General features: G+C 48.6%; 1 protein-coding gene and 1 pseudogene across 1 annotated transcript; one reads left to right on the forward strand and one right to left on the reverse strand.

Moving 5' to 3' along the window:
- Window positions 1-783: 783 nt before the first annotated feature.
- Window positions 784-20,251, reverse strand: PAF1 (PAF1 component of Paf1/RNA polymerase II complex). The gene is made up of 14 exons (XM_028741855.2): window positions 19,942-20,251; window positions 18,016-18,045; window positions 17,836-17,928; window positions 16,217-16,338; window positions 15,128-15,194; window positions 12,010-12,111; window positions 11,669-11,774; window positions 10,898-10,966; window positions 8,806-8,909; window positions 7,907-8,023; window positions 6,251-6,379; window positions 4,713-4,818; window positions 2,912-2,999; window positions 784-1,624 (listed from the first exon to the last, which is right to left on the reverse strand). Exons 1-14 carry the CDS (start codon window positions 19,989-19,991, stop codon window positions 1,176-1,178), a joined length of 1,632 nt encoding a protein of 543 aa, XP_028597688.2. The 5' UTR covers window positions 19,992-20,251; the 3' UTR covers window positions 784-1,175.
- Window positions 6,737-7,640, forward strand: LOC144328283 (securin-like; annotated as a pseudogene).
- Window positions 20,252-20,355: the final 104 nt, after the last annotated feature.

Raw genomic sequence — 20,355 nt, forward strand, 5'->3', positions numbered from 1 at the left:
CATCCACAGGAGTGTTGTTCGCATTCCCCAAGTTCACGAGAGTCACTTGACAACAAGAAATGCTTTGGTGCTGTTGGCCCAGTCCTGTGGAACTCTCTGCCACTGTATATTCAGCAGGTGCCTTCTGTGCCAACTGTTAAAACACGTGCTGAATTCCCTTCTATTCCACCAGGCCTATGCAGGCAATTAAGGACAATAACCTTCCATGATGGTTTTCTGATGGTCTGCATTTAACTTTTTATGACTTTAGAGCAGGCATCCCCAGCCTTCGGCCCTCCGGATGTTTTGGGACTACAACTCCCATCATCCCTGACCACTGGTCCTGTTAGCTAGGGATCATGGGAGTTGTAGTCGCAACACGTCTGGAGAGCCAAAGGTTGGGGATGCCTGCTTTAGAGGATGGCTTTATTGCTGTATTCCGATTTGATGAATTTTTACGAAAGAGCGGTAGGCAAATATTTTCCGAAATACAGTGGTACCTCTGGTTGCGAACGGGATCCATTCCGGAGGTCCGTTCACAACCTGAACAGAATGCAGCCCGCATCTGCGCGTGCATGGGTCATGATTCGCCGCTTCTGCGCATGCGCGTGACGTCATTTTGCGCATCTGCGCATGCGCGAGCAGTGAAACCCAGAAATAACCCTTTCCGGTACTTCCGGGACGCCGCGGGACACAAGCTGAAAACGCTCAACCTGAAGCAAACGTAACATGAGGTATGGCTGTAAATAAGTACACTTGTCCCAGTGATGTTGCAAGTGGCCCTGATTAACGAGAGAGTGGAGATTCAAGAAGCAAAAAACTTTATTTCGGGGTGGGTTAGAGAGCGAGCTGCCGTGTGGCGCATTATGTACAGCGGGGGGCGGAGAACAACACAAGGGGAGCCAAAGAACCAAAGGCGTGTGAGTCTGTGTCCCACCGCACACCCCAAACGCCAGTCGTTTCTGCAGAAGGTTCGCAGCAAAGAGTTCGCTGGCGGAGGCGGAAGATTGGCAGAAACGGGTGGCGGGGAGGCAGCCCTCCGATCCGCCTCGTTCGCTGGGAGGAAAGAAAATTCCCAGAATCCTCTGGGCTTAACTGGGACAAAGCTGCCAGCCAGCCAGCCAAGGTAAGTACCGTCCGTTCCCAGGTGTGGTCCCCGCAGGAGAGGGGTGTAGCCGACTTCCGAAAGGGCCTGCTCAGTCGCTGTCGCTGCCCTCTTCGCTGGACTCGGACGGGGCCTCGCTGGCGCTGGCCTCCCCTTCCTCTTCCTCCTCCTCCTCGTGGTTGGAGCGGTCCTCGCTGCCGCTGTGGAGGGGGCTCTGGCTGCTGGCGCGGCGCTGCTGGCGCCGGGCGCCCCCTTCCTCGTCCTCCTCGTCGTCGTCGTCCTCCTCGCTGCCGCTCTCGCCTTCGTCGCGCTGGCCCCCCTCCTGCTCCGAGTCCTCCTCCTCGTCGTCGTCGCTGCCGAAGATCTCCTCCTTGTCTCGGGCCGCCCGCTCGTCCTCCTCGCTCTCCTCGGCCGGAGCCCCCTCGCCTTCGCTGGCCTCCCGCTCGCTCTCGCTGGCCGAGCGCCCTTCCTCCTCCTCCTCGCCCTCCTCCGCCTCGCTGGCCTCCTTCTCGCTCTCGCTGCCTTTCTCCGGCTCCTCGTCTAGGGCGAGCGGGAAAAGGAGAGAGGTGAGCACACGGACAGGGGGGAAACGGGGGAAAGCTTGGCTTTTCAGGGGGACCGATTGTGTTTCTTCCGAAGGAGATCAAGGTGGCAGTACGTGACTCTTCCCCCTCATTTAATCCCACAACAACAACCCTTTGAGGTAGGGTATGGGCTGAGAGAAGCAGTGGCTATCCCCCCCCCCGGTGGGGGCCACAGGGTAAGCTTCATGGCCAACTGGGCGGATTTGAACCCTGCTCTCTCCTCGCCCAATGCTCTAGCTCAGCCTTTCTCAACCTGTGGGTCCCCAGATGTTGTTGAACTACAACTCCCATCACCCCTAGCTAGCAAGGCCAGAGCTCAGGGATGATGGGAGTTGTAGTCCAACAACATCTGGGGACCCTAAAGCGGGAGGACGGGCCAGGGCCACCCGTTTATAGTTTTTTATTAAGTTGTACAGTTTTATATTCAACACACTCATTTTTATCACAAAATGTATATATAAATCCCTATCCCCTTCACCCATGACTTCCCTCAACTTCCTCTTCTGGTTCCTTATTTACTTCTCCTGCCTGTTTTATTCTACCTTAATTTTATAATCTCTTAATTTGATATTGTTACAATCTTATCGCTTTTGTACCATACTTTTCCATATTACATCTTGCCCTTTATTATTTCCCCATTATTACATCTTGACTTATGCTTGTTTTCTTAATTGTGTTTACTCAAACCCTTAGTGAGTCCACTTCTTTACAATATTTCTGCAAACTCAACATACAGGGGACACTCATGTTGTGAACGTGATCTGTGCAGGATGCACGTTCGCAACCTGCAGCGGCGCATCTGCGCACGTTGCGATTCGGTGCTTCTGCACATGTGCAAAGTGAGATTTAGCGCTTCTGCACACGTGCGACCGCCAAAACCCGGAAGTAATCTGTTTCGGTGCTTCCGGGTTTTGGCAGTCCGTAACCCCCCCAAAAAACCTGCAACCTGATGTTCTGTAACTCAAGGTATAACTGTATACAGTTCCCATCCCTTTAAATGAAGAGGGTATCAATGGAAGGCAGGGCCTCCCCCTTTAAGAAACAGGGATGCCGCTGCGCCAGCCAATGAGGCAACAGCGAGGGAGCTGCTTTGGAATGTTCCACCAGGTGCCAAAAAGCAGGGGGCGTTCTTTAAAGCAGAGGCTGCAAATTTCACAATGTGGCCACCTGGCCACACACATGCGCATCTTCAGCAGCGAGCAGGGAGGGCACCAGGGAGAGATTTTGCCAAGCCGGCACCTACCTGAGCCTTGGGCTTCTTTGCCCAGGTCCATCTCCTCCTCCTCCTCCTCTTCCGGCTCGTGGTTCTCCAGCTGGGCTTTGCGGGCTTCCTGCAAGGGGCACAGCTGCGAGTTAGGGGGCATTTGGGGAAGGAGACATCGCCCCCCGCCGATGGGATGCCCCTGAGAACCTTTCTAGCAAGCAAGGTGGGGAAAGCCTTGTTCTTTCCTGACTCCCCCCCCCCCCAAGGTATAGACTGCTTCGGAACATGGAGGCTCGACAGAACTGCCATGGCCAAAATTGTTTTTGGAACTTAGGAACCCCAAAGGTACCAGTGAGCAGAGGCAGCTTCCTTTCCAGGGGGCAGACTTTTGTCATCCGTCTCCCACCGCAAGTCCTCCTTTCCAGAGAATTTCGACCGGAAGAGAAGGCATGGCCTTCAGAGATTGAGGTGCACCAGGCCCCAGGTACCAAGGACCAAACTGGATTTCCGTATCCCTAGTGGTGGCCGATATAGTTAAAGCTATGGTTAAAGCTATGCATAGTTAAAGCCATGGTTTTCCCAGTAGTGATGTATGGAAGTGAGAGCTGGACCATAAAGAAGGCTGATCGCCGAAGAATGGATGCTTTCGAATTCTGGTGCTGGAGGAGACTCTTGAGAGTCCCATGGATTGCAAGAAGATCAAACCTATCCATTCTTAGGGAAATCAGCCCTGAGTGCTCACTGGAAGGACAGATCCTGAAGCTGAGGCTCCAAGACTTTGGCCACCTCATGAGAAGAGAAGATTCCCTGGAAAAGACCCTGATGTTGGGAAAGATGGAGGGCACAAGGAGAAGGGGACGACAGAGGACGAGATGGTGGGACAGTGTTCTCGAAGCTACCAGCATGAGTTTGACCAAACTGCGGGAGGCAGTGGAAGACAGGAGTGCCTAGCGTGCTCTGGTCCAGGGGGTCACGAAGAGTCGGACATGACTAAACAACAACAACAACAAGTGGTGGCTGATAGCCAGTGGTTTGCCTCTCCTCTCTCTAGGAAATGGTTCTAATTCCGTCAATGATCATCGCTTCCAGTAAGCATCCGGCCGGCTCCAATGGCCAGAGCAGGGCAGTGAGATGGGGTAGAAACTCGAAGGAACATTTTAACATATGTGGTGGGAATGTAAGAAAGTAAAAAACGTCTGGGAAATGATGTATAATGAGTTGAAAAAGAGGTTGGAACATACATTTCTAAAAAAAACCAGAAGCATTTTTACTTGGCATTCTAGGTGAGGATATTAATAGACAGGATGTAAAATTTGTTTTTATATGCAACAACAGCGGCAAGAGTACTGTTAGCCCAGAAATGGAAGAAGAAATTCCAACAAAAGAAGAATTGGCCGACAAAATTAATGGGCTACGCAGAATTGGATAAAATGACAGGAAGGATTCGAAACCTGCGGGACCAGAGATTTGCAGAAGATCGGAAGAAATATACGAATTATTTGAAGAGCAACTGTAATCCAACAAATTACGCTAGTAGGACTACAAGAAGCTTTGTAAGGGGAAATATGCGAAGTGTTACAAAGAAGAGAAAGAAGAGAGATATTAGATATGAGACTTAAATGTAATAGTGAAAATATTAAATTAAATGAATAGACTGGAAAATTTTCAGACGTGACTGATGGAAGTAAAAAATAATAATGTAAAAGTACATTTAGTTACTGTTGAAAATTATATGTTGAAAAACTAATTGAAATTTTTTTTTAAAAAAGGAAAAAGTAATGAGGTGGAAGCTCAGAGCCAGGATTCCTGGGTCCCCTGGGCTTCTCCACGCCAGCCTTACCTGGGCCTCCAGCTCCTTCTCGTTCATATCTCGGTGCTTCACCACCAGAACGGCGTTGGTTCCCGACTGCACCCCGGCCTTGGCTCGCCTCTTGCTCAGCCGCACTCTGCGATGGGGAGGGAGAGGTTAAGGAGGGAGCAGGGACCCGACTCTGCACGTATACCCTGGCGGCAGTGTACAGCCCTCGGGTGCCGGTGGCGTGTTGCACAAAATTGGTGGTGGCGAGGGGCTGGTTGCATGCCGGGACCGCCTGCGCCGCTTAGCGGGGTCACAGTGGCGGCCAGCAGAGGGAACACAATGGGGTATCTCTGGGGAGGCCCTTATTTCATAAATTCAAAGTATTGGAAGGGACGCCCAAAGGTCATCCAGCCCACCCCTGCGACGCAGGACTTGCAGCTCGGATGTAACATGCACCGGGAGGAAAGGACTAAGAAGATGAGGTTGCTGGATCAGGCCCAGCTAGTCTCACAGTGGCCAAATACCCCAAATAACCTAGGAGTCTAGATAGACTGCCTCTGGACCTGGAGGTTCCATGAGATCCTAACATGCCCATTATGGGAAAGCCGCAAGGAGGATTTGAGTACAGGAGCAACTCTCCCATCCTGCCATTTCCAGAAACTGGCGTTCAGAAGCATTTATCTGACCAGGGAGGCAGAGGCCCTATATGGCCTAGCCCTAGGACCCTCGTACCTACAGGACCACCTCTCGTGGTATGTCCCACGGAGGACCTTACGGTCTTCAAACAAAAACATCCTGAAGGTCCCAGGCCACAGGGAGGTTAGGCTGGCCTCAACTAGGGCCAGGGCCTTTTCAGTATTGGCCCCGATCTGGAAGAACTCTCTGTCACAAGAGACTAAGGACCTGAGGGACTTGACGTCTTTCTGCAGGGCCTGCAAGATGGAGCTGTTCCGCCTGGCCTTTGGCCAAGGCACAGTATGACCCCCTCCTTTGGTGATCCTCGTAGAACTCTGGCCCAATGGTTGCCATTAATTTGATTTTGAATTGATTTTAAAACGAATTGATTTTAGAATGCTGTGTTACTTTTATTGTTGTTAGCCACTCTCAGCCCGGCTTCGGCTGAGGAGGGCAGGATATAAATTAAAATTTACTGTTATTATTATTATAGCTATCATGGCAAGTAGCCACTGATATCTTTCTCTTCCTTCATAATTAGTTTTTGTTTTGCTTTTGTCCTTGTTTTCGTTATCTATTTTGTGCTTCTGTTTTGCATCTTCAGATAAAAGGCAGTATACAAAGGGAGCAAAGAAACAAGAACTACTTAAATAATAGTGCCTAATCCTGTTTGAAAGCCATCTACGTTGGTGGCCATCCCTGTCTCCTGTGGCAGGGAGTTCCACAGGTTAACCATGTGCTCAGTGGAGAAAGGAAAAAGGCTAGGCGGCTGCAGCTGGCCATGGCACCACCACCAACACCGTGCCCCGCCCCCCGATAGCCCCAGACCCTTTAACCTGGAGGCTCCCCTGGCCACCAGCACACTTGCCCCCCCCCAAAGGCTTCACTTTCTCCCTCCGCCTCACCTGGTCTCCAGTTCGTTGTAATAGACCCCGTCGCCCTCCCGGAAGATGAAGAAGTAGTTTTCCTCGTAGCCCTTGCTGGCTTTGTTCTTGACGTTCCAGTTGTATTCCCGGGCGATCTTGTACTCGTACCTGGAGGAAAGGGATAGAAAGAAAAGGGTGAGGGCTTTGCAGCACCCCAATATTCATTCCGAGGTGTTCTCCCGCCCCCTTCCAATAATCCCATCGGCTGAGAGCGCAAAAGGTTCTACCCAGGCTCCTTCAAAATATAAGCACAGAACTGTCATCTAGTCCAATGCAGGAATCACAACTGAATCCCCGACAGATGGCCATCCAACCTCTGTTTAAAAACTGCCAAGGAAGGAGAATCGGAGGCCGTTCTTCTGCTGAACAGCCCTTGCTGTCAGAAGGTCCTCCCCAAGGTTGGTGGTGCTATCGCTTTTAGTGTTCTCTGATTCTTTTAGGCAGCAATCCTTGGATGTCAAAGTGATGGCAACACAAATTTACCGTATTTTTTGCTCTGTAAGACTCACTTTTCCCCTCCTAAAAAGTAAGGGGAAATGTGTGCGCGTCTTATGGAGCGAATGCAGGCTGCGCAGCTATCCCAGAAGCCAGAACAGCAAGAGGGATCGCTGCTTTCGCTGCGCAGCGATCCCTCTTGTTGTTCTGGCCTCTGAGATTCGGAATATTTTATTTCTCGTTTTCCTCCTCCAAAAACTAGGTGTGTCTTGTGGTCTGGTGCGTCTTATAGAGCGAAAAATACGGTGCATAGAAAAAGAGAATGATGGAATTGGCGCGGTTGCTTCTTCTAAGGGTCGGGTGCAATTGATATCTGCACCATCAAAGAGTTTTGCTGAAAGGTCTTGCCCCAAGACTCCACTTGTCGGAAGGACAGCTGACATAACTCCAGCAACATCCCAGTCTGTCAGGAAGGTTCTAGAAACTCCGAATAGGCAACAAAGAGCATCTTTCCAAAAGGAAAAAAGTCTTCTACGAAAAAGGCTACTGAAACTGCAAACAGAGTTGAAAACATGGTTCCTGAAGGCTATCCAGAAATGGAGAACCTCTTTTCCTATGATCCTTTAGACTTTGAGAGTTTTGAAGTTCCTGAAGATCACAGGCTGAGCCACACGCCCCTGACTGGAGTTCCTCTGATGGTATTTGAAAATGCCTCTGACAGATTTGCAAGCACAATCTCTGTACCTGCAAAAGAGCCTTCCATTTCATGGGGCTATGATACCCTGCAGTCCACTCTAGACTTCCTGGCCACTTTGGATGAAATAATAATTGATCTTCCCCCTTCCTTATAATATGTAAACAGACTTATCTCTTTTTAAGCTGAATTTTGAGCAAGCTGTATTAATTTTCATAATAAAGGACTTGGATTAAAAAAAAAAAAGTCCTCCCCAAATGTTTATTCGGGATTTCCTTTCTTAAACTTGAAGCCACTGGGTTCGAGCCCTATCCTTCGGAACAGGAGAAAACAAGTCCCCACGTGCAGAAAGGTAGTGTGTCAGGGGGACGGCTTGGGCAGGAAATACGCCTGACATGCTGGTTTTCCAAATGTGGGGATTTATTTTTTTAAAAAAAATGGTCTCCCTGTAAAGTTCTGCTTTCTTAACCAGACAACCCGCGCACCCTCCCGGTTGGCACACGTACACATCCTCGGGAGCGTAGTCCATCTCTTCGTCTTGGTCCCGTTTGCGTTTGCGCATCGTGTCGTCCACAGGGAGGAAGTAAGCCACAAACTGATTCCCTTCCTCATCCATCATGCCCCTGGAATGGGGGGGGGGGGGGGAGAGAGAAAGAGAGAGAGAGAGAGAGAGAGAGAGAGAGAGAGAGGGAGGAAGGAAGGAAGGTTATCTCTTGCATGGATTCCAGTAGCAAACCAGTTTGTCATGGAGAGACTGGAGTTTGGTGCATAGCTGTCAACTTACAGATTTGAAAATAAGGGACCAGCAGCCTCGAAAATAAGGGATCAGCAGCCAAAATAAGGGGTTTTCCGAATACAGGTATGTTCAGCTTCTGAGCCCCTCCGAGCCAAAGGCAGAAAGCCCAGCCAGCAGCCAAACGAAGCCTCAAGCGATGGTTCCCACAGCGCAGCAACCCGGCAAAGGGGATGCAGCAAGGAAAACCACCGTCACCTCTCCGCTGGGAAGCGCTGAGCAAAGTCCCCAGGCAACGCGGCCGATTTGATCGGCACAAGGCATGCAAGCTCCACCCCCCAGTCGTTCTCAGACTCCTTATTGGGTGAGCAACGCAGCCAAGCAACACAGTTGGAGCCTCCCTCCTCCCTGGCCGGCAGGGAGGGAGGGAGAGGAGCTGCTTCCTTTGAAACCCGGGAAATTTAAGGGACATCATCAATAAGGGACAGCAGCAGGAGACGGCGCTGGGATAAGGGAGTTTCCCGCCAAATAAGGGACAGTTGACAGCTATGGTTTGGTGGCAGGACACCTGCCCGGCATGCAGAAGGCCTCAGGTTCAACCCCCAGCACAACTTCTCCAAGCGAGGCTTGGAAGAATTCCTGCCTCCTGCAAAGAGAGCTGCATTTCCGTACCTAATCATGGCCTGGGACATCATCTCGAGGGCGGCCGACCCACTGGTGTCCTTGGGCGCTGGGTCGGAGTCGAAGATGACCTGTGCGCAGGGGTTGATCCACATCTGGCGGAGGGCGGAAGAAGAACAGCTTACGACACAGCAAGAACCCTCCAGAAATGGCACACAGCTGGCAGAGTCTGCTTAGAAGTGCCTCATCCCCACCCCTCCAGGACATAGCTGTCAACGTTTCCCAATTTTTAAGGGAAATTCCCTTATTCCGAATAGGGTTCCTCGCAAGAAAAGGGAAAAGTTGAGAGCTATGCTCCAGGATTTGCCCCAAACGGGCTTGACTGTGCAGTCCGAGGAGAAGAAATGAGGGGCTTCTGCGTGCAAAAGCAGGGAGTGGGTGCGAGAACCAGGGCGAAGAGGCTCTGCGACTACTACTCCACCCCCTGAATCTTACTCTCCCTCTTAGGCAGAGAGGCCCGGATTAAGACCTTTAGAGGCTCTAAGCACTTAAAAATATTTTGGTGCCCCCATATATATCTGATCCAAAATATACACAATTATAAACCACGAGATAAAATTTTATTTTTTCGAAACGAGACGAAACCTACAGTAACATGGAAAATAATGTTTCGTTTTTGTATACAGTTGTACCTTGGTTGCCGGATGCCTTGGAACCCATACATTTCAGCTCCCGAATGATCGAAAACCAGAAGTGAGCATTCCGGTTTTCGAATGATTTTCGGAAGCCGAACATCCAGCGCGGCTTCTGATTGGCTGCAGGATGCAAGAAGCCACATCTTGGTTTTCGAACAGTTCCAGAAGTCAAACAAGACTCCCGGGACGCATTCTGTCCGAGAACCAAGGTACACCTGTACTTCCGCTTTATTTGAATTCGAAAAGTTTTCTCCTACTTTTTCCAACTGCAAAGTCTTTGATCAGAACCTCAAAACCAATCCTGCTTCTATATTTAATGGAGATAAAGAATCCCTCCTGCCTTGTTGCATCGTTGTTCTGTTGGGATTTTTAATATACTTCGGCTGAGAAAAGGAACGCCCAGCTGAGCAATTTGTGACCACTAAATGTTTAAAAATCCGGCCATGGGAAATTTCTGCTGCTTCCCCTCTTCCTTTGATGCCCTAAATAAGTGTTTGTTTCGCTCAGTGGTTCATCCATCTTTGCCAAGAGCCCACCACCTCTCTAATCTCACTCACCCTGCCTACGGACCCTTCGCAAATGAACAAGAAAGGAAGTTTCGTAGCCGAAAAACCATAGGAACCGAGCAGGTAGAGAGAGGCCTAGTGGCGAGAGCAGGGCTGCTGTATACAAAGCCCCAAACATCTTAGATCCAACTGCCCCCATACATAGCTAAAGGATTGAGTCCCAAGTGCTGGCACTGCGGTCAAGAGTTAGGGGTATATGCACATATGTGGTGGGAGTGTATTTGTGTAAAGGAATATTGGCAAAAGATTATAAAGGTTATTTCTGATGTATTTCAGGTTCAGACAGAAGTCGATAGAGAAATGCTTATCTCAGGAATACTGGGGAATAGTGAAATAGAAAGAAAAGAGCAAGATTGGTATAAAATTATGATCTTAGCTGGTATGCTTGTTATTGCATCAGGATGGAAAGAAAAGGATAAATGGACAATGGAAAAATGGAATGACTGTTTTTGAATATATACAATCTGATATATTTGAACAGGCAATGATGGAAGGTGGGAAAACAATTGTCAAAAGATTTTGAATAAATGGACAAGTTATAGGAATTGGATAGCACGGGGGGGGGGGGGAGCCAACCCAAGCATCCAAATTAGAAAGAATAATCTGTGCACATGGCTAAAGATTTGAAGAAAGAACAATTTGGGGGGGAGGGGTAAAGGGGAGGGAGGAAGGGAGGGGGAAAATTAGGATAAATGAGAAGGGACAAAAGAATATACTGTTATGCATAACTAATAGGAGGAGGATTTTGATGTATGTTATAGTTAGAATTTCGACTGAATGGTGTTTTTGTAAGTTATTCGAGGAGGAAAGTGTGATTATAAAAAATACTATTTTTTTAAAAATAAAATAAAATAATCCAACTGCCCCTTATCTCGATCTCACCTTGAAGTCAGGGAAGACAGGCATGACCTCCACAGGCGTGACCCGAGGTTTGCTGTAGTGCTGAGCGATCTGGAGGCAGAATTTGGAAGTGAGAAATGTGGGTGAGGCCAGTGGAGGCAAGGACACCAATAAGCTTCTCGGAACTGCGCCCCCAAATCCCCGAAAAGCATTGTCCTCCCAAAGGGACACAGCAAATATATTTATGCTGCCGCTCACCTCTGCGTTTCCTGGCCAGGTGGACAGCTTCAAGCCCTGAGTATTGTGTTTTAATTAAAGGGACGCGGGTGGTGCTGTGGGTTAAACCACAGAGACTAGGGCTTGCCGATCAGAACGTCGGCGGTTCGAATCCCCACGATGGGCTGAGCTCCCGTTGCTCAGTCCCTGCTCCTGCCAACCTAGCAGTTCGAAAGCACGTCAAAAGTGCAAGTAGATAAATAGGTACCACTCCGGCGGGAAGGTAAACGGCGTTTCTGTGTGCTGCTCTGGTTCGCCAGAAGCGGCTCAGTCATGCCGGCCACATGACCCGGAAGCTGTACTCCGGCTCCCTCGGCCAGTAAAGCGAGATGAGCGCCGCAACCCCAGAGTCGGCCACGACTGGACCTAATGGTCAGGAGTCCCTTTACCTTTACCTATTGTGTTTTAATGCTTAACCTGCCCTGGAACCTCAGGGTGAATCCATCAATCATCATCACCATCCCATTTACAAAAGTGCAACAGTGAGAGGACAGCGGTTTCATTTCCCAGAAAAAGGTACCACCCTGGACAGCTCACCGACTTCTGAGCATCCTCAAAGGTCTTCTCGATGGCCGCAATCTGGCTATCTCTGTCCTTGTAGATCTCTTCCTCTGTAAACTGTTGCTTGACAGACACACCAATCCTGATTGAGAACCAGGAAAGAAGTATGTATCAGAAAGGAGTCGTTTACCCAGGTAAAGGAAGACCACAGCGGTCCTCTGGAGGAACTTTGGGAAACTGGCTGAAACAGATCTTTCTGGAGGCTTTGAAGGCGTGGTCCAGAAACTCAAAAGATTCACCACGTTCATCACTGTATTGTTGGGTTCTTTTTATGCTGAAACAGCAGCTTTTAAAAAACACGTTTAATTTCTACTCACTTAACCTCCGGCTTCTCATTGGAGACACCGTAGCGGTTGAACTCTGTAGAGATGTATTCAGTCTTCCTCATCCATGGCACCACTTTGGCATGCTGCTGGGATCTGAAAAGAAAGAGAGAGAGATTTTTATTTTGGAAGAATCCACGTGGGTCTCCTGTCTCCCTCCAGAGGCGTTTCTGAGTACTGCAAGCCTCCCATTTCCTACAACCGTGTTCCTAGCCCTCAAGATGGTCTGCAACACCTGTGAGAAAGACCTAGGAAGGAAAAGCTGCTGGGTTATCCTTGGCCACTCCTACTGGCAACAGAAACGGACACGTTGCTTCATTTCAATCACTGAGCTACTTCATAGGACTTCTTCAGTACTGACCCCGACTTGGTGGAATGCTCTGTCCCAAGAGACTAGGGCCCTGCGGGACTTGACATATTGCAAGATGGAGCTGTTCCGCCTGGCCTTTGGTTTGCACTCAGTCTGGCCCTTACGTTTCCCTCCCCTTATGGTTTTGATCTATGGGCTGTTATTAAAGTGAGACTGCATTTTAAATTGACATGAGCCAACAGTGTGACGCAGCAGCTAAAAAAGCCAATGCAATTCTGGGCTGCATCAATAGGAGTATAGCATCTAGATCAAGGGAAGTAATAGTGCCACTGTATTCTGCTCTGGTCAGACCTCACCTGGAGTACTGTGTCCAGTTCTGGGCACCACAGTTCAAGAAGGACACTGACAAACTGGAACGTGTCCAGAGGAGGGCAACCAAAATGGTCAAAGGCCAGGAAACGATGCCTTATGAGGAACGGCTAAGGGAGCTGGGCATGTTTAGCCTGGAGAAGAGGAGGTTAAGGGGTGATATGATAGCCATGTTCAAATATATAAAAGGATGTCACATAGAGGAGGGAGAAAGGTTGTTTTCTGCTGCTCCAGAGAAGCGGACACGGAGCAATGGATCCAAACTACAAGAAAGAAGATTCCACCTAAACATTAGGAAGAACTTCCTGACAGTAAGAGCTGTTTGACAGTGGAATTTGCTGCCAAGGAGTGTGGTGGAGTCTCCTTCTTTGGAGGTCTTTAAGCAGAGGCTTGACAACCATATGTCAGGAGTGCTCTGATGGTGTTTCCTGCTTGGCAGGGGGTTGGACTCGATGGCCCTTGTGGTCTATTCCAACTCTAGGATTCTATGAAATATTCTATGAAATTGTATTTTTAACCTGTATAATTTTTTTTAAAAAAAACACCATTATGTTATCATTGTGATTTTACTGGTGTTAGCCGCCCTGAGCCTGGCTCTGGCCGGGGAGGGCGGGGTATAAATAAAATTAATTATTATTATTATTGGCAGTGAAGAGCCCTCCTGCTGCGCAACGGGTCAGTGCAACTGGCTGTTAACCAGAAGGTCGGTGGTTCAAGCCCACCCAGGGATGCCTGCGGCCAGAATTCCTGCACTGCAGGGGGTTGAGCCAGATGACCCCCATGGGTCCCTTCCAACTCTAGAATTCTATGATTCTAAGAGTATTTTTCCCACCTAACATATACCGTATTTTTTGCTCCCTAAGACACACTTTTTTTCTTCCTAAAAAGTGAAGGGAAATGTTTGTGCGTCTTATGGGGTGAATGTGTGGTCCCTGGAGAAGAATTGCCCAGGGAAAGAGAGAAGTGGGTGTTGAAACAAAGCCACTGATCCACTGATGGGCAAGCGATCAGAAGTGAGATAAGGGACGCTAGAGATAAAGGAGGCTGCCTGGGAGGGGGGAGGTAAAGACAGCAAACTTGCAAGGAGAGGAGACAAGAAGACTAAATCAATGAGGAGAGAAATTAGAAGAAAAGGAGGAGGAAAAAACTGCTCCAGCTAAGGAAAAGACACTAAGGCAAACAAGAGGGAAGGGACTGTTAAAAGGAAGCAGAAAAAAAATCACACACCTACTGTTGTATGGGGCTGCAATGGCGCAAAAACGTGGTTACAAAGCACGGATCCACATGGATCGTCAGGATTTTTGCATTGGGCTACCCCAAACTCACATCACTGGGCTACCATCACATCACGTCTGTGGCCACAGCATGAACCACAAAAATCATACATCCACTGTTTCATTCAGAATTTTTTTCCTTGTTTTTCTCCTCTAAAAACTAGGTGCGTCTTATGGAGCAAAAACTATGGTAGGTTCCGAATATTGACTCCTGCTTCAAAACAAGCATTATTTAAAATGTACTTAGCGCCAATGTGCTTTTCAGAACACGAGGCCCACTGCACTGATCTGCATTTACATGGGCAGAAGCTCTGGAACTGGGGAGGAGAGGGGCCAACCCATAACTGATGAACAGCACAAGATGGGGGAGGGCGGAAGAGTTGTGCAGCCCCCAGAAGGCGAAAGGGAAGCTGAGGAGAAGGGAGTTTCGGGAAGGTAGCTCCAGACCAGGAAAGCAGCTTACATGGGAGAGATGTTCCTGAAACAGGGAACGGGTTGGCCGGTGCCGTAGCAAGAGCATCGGCACAAGACCTGGGGGAGACCAGGGCTCAAATGGCCACTTGGCCAAGCTCACCAGGGGACCCTGGGGGTCAAAGGTAAAAGGTAAAGGGACCCCTGACCATTAGGTCCAGTCGCGAACGACTCTGGGGTTGTGGTGCTCATCTCGCTTTACTGGCCGAGGGAGCCGGCGTACAGCTTCCGGGTCATGTGGCCAGTAGGACTAAGCCACTTCTGGCGAACCAGAGCAGCGCACGGAAACGCCGTTTACCTTCCCACTGGAGTGGTACCTATTTATCTACTTGCACTTTTGACGTGCTTTCGAACTGGTAGGTTGGCAGGAGCAGGGACCGAGCAACGGGAGCTCACCCCATCGCGGGGATTCGAACCGCCGACCTTCTGATCGGCATGTCCTAGGCTCAGTGGTTTAACCCACGGCGCCACCCGTGTCCCTTGGAGAACAAGGTGGAATATAAAGGCAAAGGAGGAAGGAGGAGAGCAGTAACCCAAGGGAGTTTACGATGGCCTGAAGATTCAAGAGGGCGAGGGAAATTTGGGGTCTCGGGACACAATGGAGAGCAGAAAAGGATTTTTTTCACAGGTGCCTGCAGTCGGAGGAGTGCTTTGGGGTTTAGAATCCCGGCCGAGGTGAAATCATTACCTCTTGGAACTGGTTGGCGCTTGGATCTCTTCCTCCAGCAACTTCTCATCGGCGGGATCTAGAAGAACTGCAAGAAGCCAAAGAAGGTGCAGCAGTGGTTAGAGACCGAAGGCTGTTACCCCTTATTTACACACCTAGCCTGGTCTAGCTATTTCAGCCCAATCCCCGGCAACCGTCTCTGGCCAGACTTCCTGGAGTTCTGTCTTCAGCACATCCATGACAGCCTGATACACAGTCACATTAAGATGTACCAATCGTAGGCAATTAGGGTGGGGTTTTTTTGCCATGAACATCAACCCAGGCCTTGTGGGGAATTCCTTGTAGACAGCCACAGTGACTGGAGACAGTCAGCTCATGTAATGACCACAGGAGAAATGACCGCTGGGAGGAGGGCAAAGAGAAGAAAGAACATGGTGCATCTGCAGCAGCACAACTGGACGCTTTTGTCAGCCCCAGTTGCAACAAAACATGTCTCTCCCATATCGGTCTCTGAACGGTTTGACTTCACTCCTCTATTGCCTCCCGAAACAGACGGATGCCAACCATGTTTAAAAATTGGCATCCTAACACACAACGTATTTGCGTGTGACATCAAGCAGGTTGTGCAATGGGAATCCAAAATGTATCAGTCAGATCTCCACAATCGGAACCCACAACTGGTGTGCACGGTTATTAAAAAGGTAAAGGACCCCTGGATGGTTAAGTCCAGTCAAAGGCAACTATGGGGTTGCGATGCTCATCTCACTTTCAGAGGGAGCCGGCGTTTGTCCACAGACAGCTTTCCAGGTCGTGTGGCCAGCAGGACTAAACCGCTTCTGGTGCAACAGGACACTGACGGAAACCAGAGTGCACGGAAATGCCGTTTACCTTCCCACCGTGGTGGTACCTATTTATCTACTTGCACTGGTGTGCTTTTGAACTGCTAGGTTCGCAGGAGATGGGAAAAAGCAACGGGAGCTCAACCCGTCGCGGGGATTCGAACCGCCGACCTTCTGATCAGCAAGCCCAAGAGGCTGTGTGGTTTAGACCACAGTGCCACCTGCGTCCCGCACAGTTATTAACTTTTCCCGGTCCCGCGACTCCTCTCACCATTGGGGTCGATGCGATATGTATCAGGGTTGATTAGATCTATGGTGACCCCCAGGTCGGGCTCAGTCAGGAGGTCATGTTTGTGCTGCTTCTCGAGAGAGGTGGCTTTGTACTGTACAAACCTGGAAGGCGACAGAAGCAAGAGGCAGGTCAAGCAGCGGAAAATGCATAAGCAGAATTTCAAAGGACGATAATTATTTCAAAATATACAAGCATTTTCCAATTTTGCATGGGTATGTCATAAAAAAATGCTTGCACTGTTCTCCAGCTAAAGGGCAGTTCCAATTATGAGTTTTAATCTGCAAAAAATGTACCTCTGAACACTAATTTACAATACGATAATCTTTATTGTCGTAGTCCCATACAGAACAACGAAATTGAAAACATCTACATCAGACATTCAGAAACCAACAAGCCTGCTATCCCAACTATCCCAGCCTGGTTGACCCCCTAAAAACTCTGACACCCCATAATTAAATACAATATACTCCCATAGAGACTAACTTACACTGCATTTAAAACCAAAAGGGCATTTGGTTTTGTTTGTTTTTTTGTTTTTACAATAATATTTATTAGTTTTCAATAAACATAACAAGCAAAAAAGAATATACAACAACACAACAACAACCGTATAGAAATAAAAAAAGAATAACAGACCTACCTAAACAGAAAGCAAGAAAAAATCAATTAATTAAATAAAATCCATTTTCATAAACATTTTAGTTGACTTCCTCTAATCTCCTCCATCTGAATTTCCTCTTAAATTGAATGTAGCAGTTTCCAATATCATTATTTCATAAAACAATATTACAGTTATATTCCACTTTCTTTGCCTTTCTGATAGTGCATTTTCTTAATTATACATATAAATCTAATTTTGTCCTAGGCCTAATTGGTTCTTTCAAGTGGTTACATATCTTTAATGTTAGAGTATTTATTCAAATAGTCTTTAAATTTCTTCCAATCTTTAAATTTATTCTTCCTCTTTTTTCACATTTGGGTAGAAACTGTTTCTCAGACGGCTAGCCCTAGTCTTTATAACCCTGTACCTTCTTCCAGAAGGCAGAAGCTGAAAGAGATTAGTGGGGGCATTCTCCTTTCTCTCTGGCACAGGAGAGAATATGAACCGGCAATATGTGGTTTCCACAAAAATAATCAGTCTTTAAATCTGCAACCCAATTGACTGGAGACACCTTTCAAAAATGCTGAATGGGTCTTGCCTTTCCATAAATGATGCCTAAAGCAGCTATCAGTAAACTAACAGAAAGAAGAGTAAAACATGACAATATAAAAATGTGAGCAGATAAAACAGCGCCAACTTAAAAGAGATTTTGAATAATAATAATAAAAAATTTATGCAACTAATGACTGCCCATTCACTGTGTAACTTTCCACATAAGCATTGCACATCTTCTATGATCTATTTTTATATGCAAATTTAAGAGATCATAACCATTCGACGCTTTGCAGCCTGATAACCTGCAGATATGACTCCAGAATTAACTCGCCATGCACTGCAGAAAAGTCAGTCTGGTCTGTTTAAGAACCCGGAGGATCTACTGTGGACATGCTAATGTGCAGAAAATGGCAGCCCCACATCTGAGCCTCTCCCTGCTCACCTGTTCTGGTCAAATGGGTATGTGATGAACTTGGGGTCAAAGGGGATATCGGGGAGACTGTTGCAATACTTGACGCGACACACCACCCCCGACCTGCAGAGGGAAAGGAGAGAAAGGGAGGTGAGACCACTTGCCACGCTCCAAGCAAGAGGTGAGGGATGGCGAGAGGATGATCCTTACCTCTCAGGAAGCGTCCGGTGGGAGTTGGGCCTGAGGAAAAAGAGACAAAAAGATGGGGTTACTGATCAATGGTTCCTCTTCATCCTGGAGAAGAGTGACTAGTGGGGTGCCACAGGGTTCTGTCTTGGGCCCGGTCTTATTCAACATCTTTGTCAATGACTTGGATGATAGACTCAAGGGCATCCTGATCAAATTTGCAGATGACACCAAACTGGGAGGGGTGGCTAACACCCCAAAGGAAAGGATCACACTTCAAAACGACCTTGACAGATTAGAGAACTGGGCCAAAACAAACAAGATGAACTTTAACAGGGAGAAATGTAAAGTATTGCACTTGGGCAAAAAAAATGAGAGGCACAAATACAAGATGGGTGACACCTGGCTTGAGAGCAGTACATGTGAAAAGGATCTAGGAGTCTTGGTTGACCACAAACTTGACATGAGCCAACAGTGTGACGCGGCAGCTAAAAAAGCCAATGCAATTCTGGGCTGCATCAAGAGGAGTATAGCATCTAGATCAAGGGAAGTAATAGTGCCACTGTATTCTGCTCTGGTCAGACCTCACCTGGAGTACTGTGTCCAGTTCTGGGCACCACAGTTCAAGAAGGACACTGACAACTGGAACGTGTCCAGAGGAGGGCAACCAAACTGGTCCAAGGCCTGGAAACGATGCCTTATGAGGAACGGCTAAGGGAGCTGGGCATGTTTAGCCTGGAGAAGAGGAGGTTAAGGGGTGATATGATAGCCATGTTCAAATATATAAAAGGATGTCACATAGAGGAGGGAGAAAGGTTGTTTTCTGCTGCTCCAGAGAAGCGGACACGGAGCAATGGATCCAAACTACAAGAAAGAAGATTCCACCTAAACATTCAGAAGAACTTCCTGACAGTAAGAGCTGTTCGACAGTGGAATTTGCTGCCAAGGAGTGTGGTGGAGTCTCCTTCTTTGGAGGTCTTTAAGCAGAGACTTGACAACCATATGTCAGGAGTGCTCTGATGGTGTTTCCTGCTTGGCAGGGGGTTGGACTCCATGGCCCTTGTGGTCTCTTCAAACTCTATGATTCTATGATACTTTAGCACAGAGATGCCGGAGCCTAAGAAATGAGACTTGGTGGAATGGTTTAGTCAGAATCTCCTTTTGAATTCATTGCTTCAGGCCCTACCCCCCTCCACCCCAGAGGAGAAAACAAGTTTGCACCACCTTCCAGGTCTCGCCCCTGAAGATACAGGTGAAACTCGGAAAATTAGAATATTGTGGAAAAGTTCATTTATTTCAGTAATTCAACTCCAAAGGTGAAACTAATATATGAGATAGACTCGTGACATGCAAAGTGAGGTATGTCAAGCCTGTATTTGTTATAATTGTGATGATTATGGCATTGATGAAATCAATGAACTTTCCCACGATATTCTAATTTTTTCGAGTATTTGAAGATGGCCATAATATCTCCCCTCAGTCTCCTCTTTTCTAAGCTAAACCTACCCAGCTCCTTCGACCGCTCCTCATCAGGCTTGGTTTCCTTGATCGTCTTGGTCGCCCCTCTCTGCCCACCTTCCAGCTTGTCCATATTATGGGTGGCATTGTTCCTTACCTGTCTCTCACCCCTAGGTCCCAAGGCAGTTTTCAGCATCAAAACACAGCATTAAAAGCAGTTTTTAAGACGAGTTAAAACAATAAGTACTATTACTTTCTGTTTACTGCTTTATTCCTCACTTTATTTCTCAGTTTTTAACGGAAGCGACTCAAAGGGACTTAAGAACAAGGCGCCTGGCAGAGGGACCCAGGTGTCCGGGCTCAGCCCCTCCCCCTCTGAGGACCCTTTGGGGAGAACTGCGTGGGGGGGGGAGGGAGCAGGAGACCCCTCCCCACTTCCCTCTCCCACAGGGGACCCAGGCGTCCGGGAGAGGGCAGTGACGTCACCCCTACCTGTGCCCGGGCTCTTCCCGCTGCGCCTGAGTCTGGATAGTTGGCGCCATCGCGAACCCCACTCAGGAGCAACAGGCTACGCCAGTCAACGGGGGGCGGGGCTTAATAAGCCCCTCCTTTTCCGCCGCGGAGCCCGCTGGGAAATGTAGTCCGGGCTGCTACGTCAAGCCACTTCCGGCCAAAAGGGAAAACGTCGCAGGCTGCTTATGCGCGCGGGAAATCCATCGTTTGGCACCGACAGGTGTGAGGGGAACTGCCATAGCGCGAAATAGCCGCCCTTCCCTCACGCAGAAAGAAGCCGTCCCGAATGGCATGTCGGGAAATGGAGTCCTGGCCGCAGTGCATTGTGGGGCACAGAGCGCCCGCCGCCGCCAATCAGGAGAGTTCTCGTGCGCAGTGCATGCCGGGATCCTC

Source organism: Podarcis muralis, chromosome 7 (assembly GCF_964188315.1).
Source record: "Podarcis muralis chromosome 7, rPodMur119.hap1.1, whole genome shotgun sequence".
Lineage (NCBI taxonomy): Eukaryota > Metazoa > Chordata > Lepidosauria > Squamata > Lacertidae > Podarcis > Podarcis muralis.